General features: G+C 51.5%; 1 protein-coding gene across 5 annotated transcripts in view; it reads left to right on the forward strand.

The window, feature by feature from the left end:
* The first annotated feature begins 6 nt into the window (after positions 1-6).
* DAZAP1 (DAZ associated protein 1) overlaps positions 7-7719 on the forward strand; it is a 31612-nt gene continuing 23899 nt past the window's right edge. For 3 of the 5 annotated variants that reach the window (XM_003788696.2, XM_012804508.1, XM_023512500.1), the window contains exon 1: positions 7-100. In XM_003788696.2, coding sequence (XP_003788744.1) covers positions 72-100 — 29 coding nt within the window. In that variant the 5' untranslated portion in view covers positions 7-71. Of the gene's footprint in view, positions 101-306; positions 439-571; positions 673-7719 lie in introns of those variants that run through there. The other 2 variants (XM_023512501.1, XM_023512502.1) reach the window with 2 other exon arrangements.

Here is a 7719-nt window from a genome sequence, read left to right on the forward strand (position 1 = left end):
GACCTTCCGGAGGCGGGAGCGAGCTAGGAGGCCCCGGAACACCGAGTGCCGCCGCCGCTGCCGCCGCCGCCATGAACAACTCGGGCGCCGACGAAATCGGGTGAGGACGGGCGGGCTCAGGCCTGCGCCGCAGCCCCGGGCCCGGCCCCCCCTCCCCCCTGCGCTCTCCAGCCTGCCGCCCTGGCTCTGAGACGCCGCCCCCGGGGCGGGACGAGCCGGGGGCCGCCCCGTCAAGGTCACGCCGGCCGGGGGGCGGACTCGGGGCCCATCCTCGCTGTGACTTCCCGCTGGGACCTGGGACGGGAACCTGGTGGGAGGCCCGGGGCGTTCTCGCCACCACGTCCGACTTCTTGGCGAAGGGACCCCGGATGGCAGCTTGGTTGGGGGTTCGGGCTCCCCCTCCCGACTTCCTGGCGGGGGAGCCCGAATGGAGAGCCTGTAGGTTTTGGGTCGTCTCCGCTACTGTTCTGTGACTTCCTGGTCTGGGGAACCCAGAATGGGAATATGGGGAGCCCTGAGCGTCCCCGCTGCCGCTCCCCGACTTCCTTGACGGGGTACCCAGAATATCTAAGGGGGCCAAGATCCTGCTGCTCCCCGGCTTCCTGTCTCGGGGACCCTGAATGGGGGTCTGCGGGTTCCGGAGCACCCCCATCCAGCGTCCGAACTTGGCAGGTCCGTGCACGTGGCGGGCCCAGCAGCGGGTTCCGGTTCTGCCGCCGCCCAGCTTCCACCTGGGACTCGGGGCGGTGGGGCTCCCCTCCCTTATCCTCTGCCCACAAAGTGACTAGGACGAGAGGTTCGCAAACCCGGTTACCCCGGGCCTAAGGTCAGCGGGGCCCGGTCCTTTGCTTTGGCAAGGTGGTGAGCACGCGGCCTGTGTCTGTGTCGAAGTTCCCTCCCGCCTCAGTGGTGCCCGGCCGCGTGCTTGCCTCTGCGTCCCCCCGCCCCCCGCTGTGAGCTTAGGTGGGAAATAAAGGAGAAGGGGAGGTCAGAAAGGTTTGTGTTGTAGTCTCTTCGATGCAATTAGGGAGAGGAGGTTTGCTGCTCTGATATTTACCTCTTTAGTTATGTCCTGCCTGATGTTAAGGCAACCGGAGATACTCAAAGGAGCAGTCTCGCGGGGTTGGAGAATCTGCATTAGACCAGGGATTGGGTCTCATTTTCTTTTTTAGGGACTGGCTCCTGGAGCATCAACGGAATATTATAGTTAAATTCTTCTAACAAAACAATTTGGGTTGGATTTCCTCTTTGTGCTTGTAAATTTCCAGTGCCCTTAGCTTTGAACAGCGCAGTGGTTTTTGTTCTAGATGTAGTGAGTAAATAAACGGTCATGTGTTGGTGGAGTTGGCCTGGTCAGGCCCCTATCCAGCACCAGCCAGCCACCAGGTACACTTGTGGACCTGAAATGGTTTATGTAGGTTCCCTCCCGCCCCAAACAAAACAAAAGAGCACCTTCTTGCAGAGACAGGAGGAAAGTACTCAGCTCCTAGCTTTGTTTGTTTTATGTATGCATCTTGGTCAGGCCCTCTAAGACTTTGCGGACTATGTATGTGCTTGCTGAGTGGAGAAGGGCTGAGCTGGGACCTGACTTGACAGGCCTGTCAGCCTCTGTGAGCAAAAGGTCTGGGGTCTTCAGGGCAGTGGGTTGCCTTTCCTGCTTATCTGGGAGTGGAGATTTCAGGTCTTGAGGTTAAGGAAAGGAAGGGAGCTTTGTGATTAGTTTACTTTCTACTGGAGGACCAAGAGAAAAGACCTGTGTTAAGTTTTTCAGGGTGCTGGCAAGTTAGAGCCCATCTCATCCCTCAACTAAATGCAAGTCCTGGGAGAGGGGAGATGTGCGTTTTTCCCTCCCTTCCACATGCACACTCTTGGAAGTGGCCCACTCTGAGAGACCCACCCACAGCACTGTGAAGCCTGCAGCAGCCTACACCCTAAAATGTAGGGCCTTCCCTGGCTCTGCTGCTTCCCACTATGCTGAGTCTCCCTGAATTGCCAAAGTTTTAAAGTTCTGAATCACAGGTAACCCCATAGTATTTTTTACTACTTTGTAAGTAAAAACGTATTGGCAAGAAATATTGACAAATTTACATTTTATATATAGGAAACTTGCTTCCATTTTGGATAGGAAATCTGAGGTCTACATTTTGAACTGCTTGCTTGGTGTGGTTGTCCTAAATGTTAGTAAACTGCTGGTGACCCTGTCAAACTGCCTAATGACAGCCCCCTTTGGTGATTTCTTGTGAGGAGACCACAGTTTTAATGGTTCATGTTTGGGAGTTAGTAGTTTATGTTTGAGAGTATGTCATGCTTAGATTGAAGTAGGTCTTCATTTTTAGGTCAGTGGCAGACTCATGTTGTGAAGTGTCCAGTGCATCTAGTGACACACAGTGTCCTCTCATGGCTGCATGGATCCTCCACCTAAGGGTTTGACAGGCTGGAGGAGCTGCTCCTCTTCTCCTTGATGTGGAAACTTTTGGCCACACACAGTGTTTCCTTTGACGGAGGAGAAGGAAGTGGGAGGGTCCGTGGTGCAGCATGAAGGAAGAGCCAGGCCTGAAGTGTACACATTTGTGTGAGTGCAAGGATCAGCGCCTCAGGACACCTGGGTCTTGAGTCTTCACCTGTTGCAGTTCAGCAGGTGCCTATGTCCTAGGAAGCATGTTGACATCCAGAATTACTCCTAGGAAGTGGGCCAGCGAATCATTTGCTTTTGAATTTGAGTCTCTGAAGAGTGTGCTTCAGTCTAGGCTGTGAAGTCTGAGTATAGCCTAATAGGAGAATGGAAGTTTGAGGAGGCATGCTGGTTTTATTTAATGTTTTCCACATCCTGTTTTTAATAGTCAGCCTATGAAAAGGGAGAGCTTCTATGGCCATACCACCCTGAATACGCCCGATCTCGTCTGAAAAGGGAGAGTGCTGGATTTTCAGGGCAGGAAGGATCAGAAGAGCAGTGGGCAGTTGTAGTCGTCACCGAGGTGGGTTTCATGTATGGCCCCACACCTAAACAGTGTTCTCACTTGGAAGCGAGGCCTGTTCTGGTCCCTTTGTGTGAAGGGTAGGGACAGGTATACCTGGTGGCAGGAGTTAGAGGGCGAGGCACTAAGTGTGACTTTTGGAGGGCTCAGGGAACTGAGTGGGAGGGCTATAGTCTTCATGCCTCTCTCTGGGCCTTAGAAGTCATCTTAAAAGTTTTGGGGTTTTGGCCCCTCTGACTTGGATTCTGGGAAGCTGCCATGACCTCACAGAGACTTCTAGGGTCTTAGGCCTCACATCCAGTGGCTGCTGGATGTCTGGTCCATGCTTGTTTCTTAGGAGGGTTTTGGGTGGATAGAGGCTCTGTGGTTACTTGGAGTGGCCGTTTTGTTCTGCTGGCCTCAAAGGCAGCAGACTGTCATCTAACTGGAGAGAGGGGGTTGTAGAAAATTTTGTGTGGTACATTTGGTCTGTCTTTGTCACCTGGGGAGTGGTAAGACGGGGCACTTGAACATATTTGAGGAAAGTCACTTGTCTGGGAGGAAAAACTTATCTGAGGGAAAGTAAGGCAGCATTTGGTAGCTTAGAGAAAAAGACCTAAGAACGTAGCATGGATTGCTGGCTGCTCAGAGCCAGAGAGGCTGATAGTGGCTCTGTCTGCATCCCAGCATTGCTGAGTGATGGCACAGGGTGTAGATAGTTGGCTGGGCGCACAGGCAGAGGGCTTGGGTCCATCGTGGTCATGGTTCCTTCTAAAATGGGGTTTTGGAAGTAGACAGTCCTGAGCTAGGCTCCTGACTGGTCCTGGAAAGCTGATTAGACACCTGCTTGGGGTGAGCAAGTGGGAGGACTTCTTATTAGTCAGGTCAGAGAAGGCCCTGATTCTGGGAGGAGGCAGTTTCTTTAATGTAGGGAATGGTATGAAACCTAATGGGAGTGGGGGACAGATAAGGTCCTTTCTGGGGCTCTTGCTCTTGTGTTGCATTTTGGAGTTATCCTGAGGAAGATCTCTGCCTTTGCACTGTCAACATTCCATCCTGAATTGTTCTCTCAAGTGGATTGTCTTGGGCACTGCAGAGTGCTGAGCAGTGTCCCTGCCTCCCCCTACCCCAAGCCAGGAGCACACCACAGTGTCATCACCAAAGATGTTCTCAGACATGGCCCAGTGTCCTTTTAGGACAGAATCAATTAAGTGAGAGCCACTGTCTGAGAATGTCTTTCGTTCTTTTTGACTTGGTTCCTGATGTGTTTCTGCCATTTGCTCCTTACAGTTTTTAGGACTTTTGTCCTATGTTGGGGGCTAGTTTGTTGCATATGAGATGGGCTGTGGAGTTGGAATGCACTCCTGGGTAACTTCCCTTTTCTAAATGCATGCCATGCAATTAGAAAAGCAGCCTTGTAACAGAGCACATCTGCCCTCCCCACATTCAGACTGTCTCAAGAGTGGCACCCTGACTCTGACCCTTCCCTTTGTCAGATAGGTCAGAGGACCTGCCCAGAGTTACCCTAGGTAATGGACAGGCCAGACCTGGGAGTCCATGCTCAGTTCACTGTCACGTGACACAAAGAATGCTCATGGTCAGCCTAGCTGTATTCATTACACAGACCATTCACTAGAGCTTTGGTGTCTTCTGTTGACTGAGACCTTTTTCTCATCTAAGCCTAGCTCCCTGATAGCATTTTCTTTTTATTTTTTAATGCAGTTTTTGGCCAAGGCTGGGTTTGAACCCGCCACTTCCGGCATATGGGGCTGGCGCCCTACTCCTTTGAGCCACAGGTGCCGCCCCCGATAGTATTTTCTTTGGATGGTATCACAGAATAGCTTCACACTATGATGTGAGAATCACTTATTTAAGAGTTGTGAGTGGAGGCCAGGCATGGTAGCTCACACCTGTAATCCTAACACTCACAAGAGGCCAAGGTGGGTGGATTGCGTGAGCTCAGGAGTTCAAGACCAGCCTGAGCAAGAGTGAGACCCCGTCTCTAAAAATAACCAGGTGCTGTGGCGGGCGCCTGTAGTCCTAGCTACTTGGGAGGCTGAGGCAAGAGAATCGCTTGTGCCCAGTAGTTTGAGGTTGCTATGAGCTGTGATGCTACGGCACTCTACCAAGGGTGACAAAGTGAGACTCTTGTCTCAAAAATTAAAAAAATAAAAGTTGTGAGTGGAGCATTAGACAGCAGGTCACTTACTTGACAAATGCTTATGACTGAGGTTCTAGCCTGACTCTGAGATGGTCTAGGAGGATCCTAGTTTGTCTGGGAGGGTGGGGCGTGGAGCCTCTCAGGGAGGATGTAGGTGTCAGTAGTTGGTACCAGGGCACTTGGGGGCTCTTTCATGTCACAACACTTTACTGTTCATACTGGTTCTTACGGGTCATGCAAGCCCTGAGGTAGGGGCAGGGGAGGTGATCTCCCCCTGCTGGCAAGAGAAGCAGGAGCTGTGGAAAGCCTGGCCTGAGCTCACAGGTCAAGAGATGGGCTGTGGGCGAGGTGTTTCTGGTGTGACCTGGCTTTAGGGGCTTCCTTTCTGTGGTTGCACAAGGGCCTTGGGAAACGAGGTGATTGCCTAGACTCACAGGCTCAGTTCAGGGCTGCACTCTGGAAGGTGAGGTCTTAGTGTGCCCCATTTGGAGAGGCAAGAAAGTCCATACGTAGCTGTTTTTTATGTTTTGTTTTTTTGCAGTTTTGGCCGGGGCTGGGTTCAAACTCACCATTCCCGGTACATGGAGCTGGCACCCTACTCCTTGAGCCACAGGCGCCACCCAATATTATGAATGAGATATTTCATATTCTCTCTCTCTTTTTTTTGCAGTTTTTGGCTGGGGGCGGGTTTGAACTCACCACCTCTGGTATATGGGGCCGGGGCCCTACTCCTTTGAGCCACAGGCGCCGCCCCAGTTTTTATGTTCTTAAAGAAGAAAAAGTCCTGTTTGCAGAACAGCTGCACTGATCCTGGGCCTTTTGCTGCTTCCTTTGTGGGCTCAGCTCCTAAGGGTGATGGTGCTGCAGCCCGAAACCAGGCGGGAGTCAGTGGCTGTCTCAGGCATGCTGTCTGAAATGCTGGGGGTGAAGGGGAGGTAGGATCCTGGCTGGGTCCCAAACCTTTAGGGAGCTACCCCAGGACCAGAGCTCCTGGTGGTCAGCCTGGGCCAGAGGAAGCCTCTGAAGGATTATTTTTTGGTGTAAGTACTGTGCAGTTGTATTGAGCAAAAAGCAGGATAGTCATCCAAAAACAGGTTTTGGTTTTTTTTTTTTTTTTTTTTTTGAGACAGAGCCTCAAGCTGTCCCCCTGGGTAGAGTGCCGTGGCATTACAGCTCACAGCAACCTCCAACTCCTGGGCTCAAGCGAGTCTCTTGCCTCCGCCTCCCAAGTAGCTGGGACCACAGGCGCCCGCCACAACGCCCGGCTATTTTTTGGTTGCAGCCATCATTGTTGTTTGGCGGGTCCAGGCTGGGGATTTGAACCCGCCACCTTAGGTGTACATGGCTGGCGCCTTAGCCGGTTGAGCTATAGGCGCCGAGCCCAGGTTTTGGTTTTAACAGGTGGAAGAAGTTGAATATTAACCTGAGCCTGGTGGCTATGGTGGATTTTGCAGAGCTCTTTCCGCAGAGAAGCCTCTAGCAACCCTGGGTTGAGCACCCACCCAAGGTTGAGCATGCAAGTCCTGGGACACAGGCTAAGTGGAGGCTTGTGGTCAGGTCTCATGCCCCAGGTACCAGGCATGTAGATCCCAGAGGACATTTGTCAGGACCTCTGGGAGGCAGAGAGTACACCTGATTCTGGATTTCTTGGGGTGTGGGTGCTGAGCAAGTATTGGCCCCTATCAGGAGTTGCTGATTCTATGGGTTTATGAGGTAGAGGGTCTGTAAGAGACTCCTGACTCTCAGCTTCAGAGATGCCACCAGCTGATGGTGACTCTCCACCCTTCAGGCCCTTCAGAGGCAGTGCATAGGAGCCACATCTAGCTAATCTCTTAGTCTGAATAGTCCAGTGTTAACACCTTAAGTATGCACACTGCTGAGTGGTGAGTGGTGGACTAAGCAAGGGACTGCTTGCTCTCAGTGAGCTGGTGAGGGTCCACAGGACCTCTGACACACTGGTACAGCCACTTCTGTGCTAGAGTCACAGGAAATGTAAACGTCAATATTTGTCAGATTGACTGTGCTGCCCAGGGCTGTTGATATTAAGTGTCTGGTTTTGCACTCACTAAAGGCCCCATATTTGTGTTTCTGAGGCTGGGGCTCTTGTCCCTCTGTTCTAGCTTCTTGCTCTGCCTGGCAGGGTCCTTATTTACTGACTAAAAACACCTGAGCCTCAGAGGTTGGACTTTGTACTGGGGCTCCTGGGATCTCTGTGAACCTTCAGCCTGTGGACTGGGAGAATGTGCTGTCTCACCCTTCAGAGCAGGAAGAAAGGAAACACAGACACGGAAAGCCACAACACAGGCTTGGAGTTTTCTTCCCTTCATAGCATTTGTGTGAAATGAGAGAGATCTCTTGCTGCCTATTTCAGGTTCATAAGTGATGAACCTGTTAATTTGACGAAAAACTTAAATTCTGTCATTAGTAATGAAAATTTTCCATAACATAATTGTATACAACTTCAGAGAAAAATTACAAAAATAGTAGCAAAAATTCCCATATGTACTTTATCCAACCAGACTCACCATAGACTAACATTTTGCCCCCTTGGCATGTGCCAGCTCTTGCTGGCTCCTGCCCTTACTATTTTTTTTTTTTTTTTTT

This window comes from Otolemur garnettii, unplaced genomic scaffold (genome assembly GCF_000181295.1).
Source record: "Otolemur garnettii isolate 467f Iridium unplaced genomic scaffold, OtoGar3 scaffold00029, whole genome shotgun sequence".
Taxonomy (NCBI): Eukaryota; Metazoa; Chordata; class Mammalia; order Primates; family Galagidae; genus Otolemur; species Otolemur garnettii.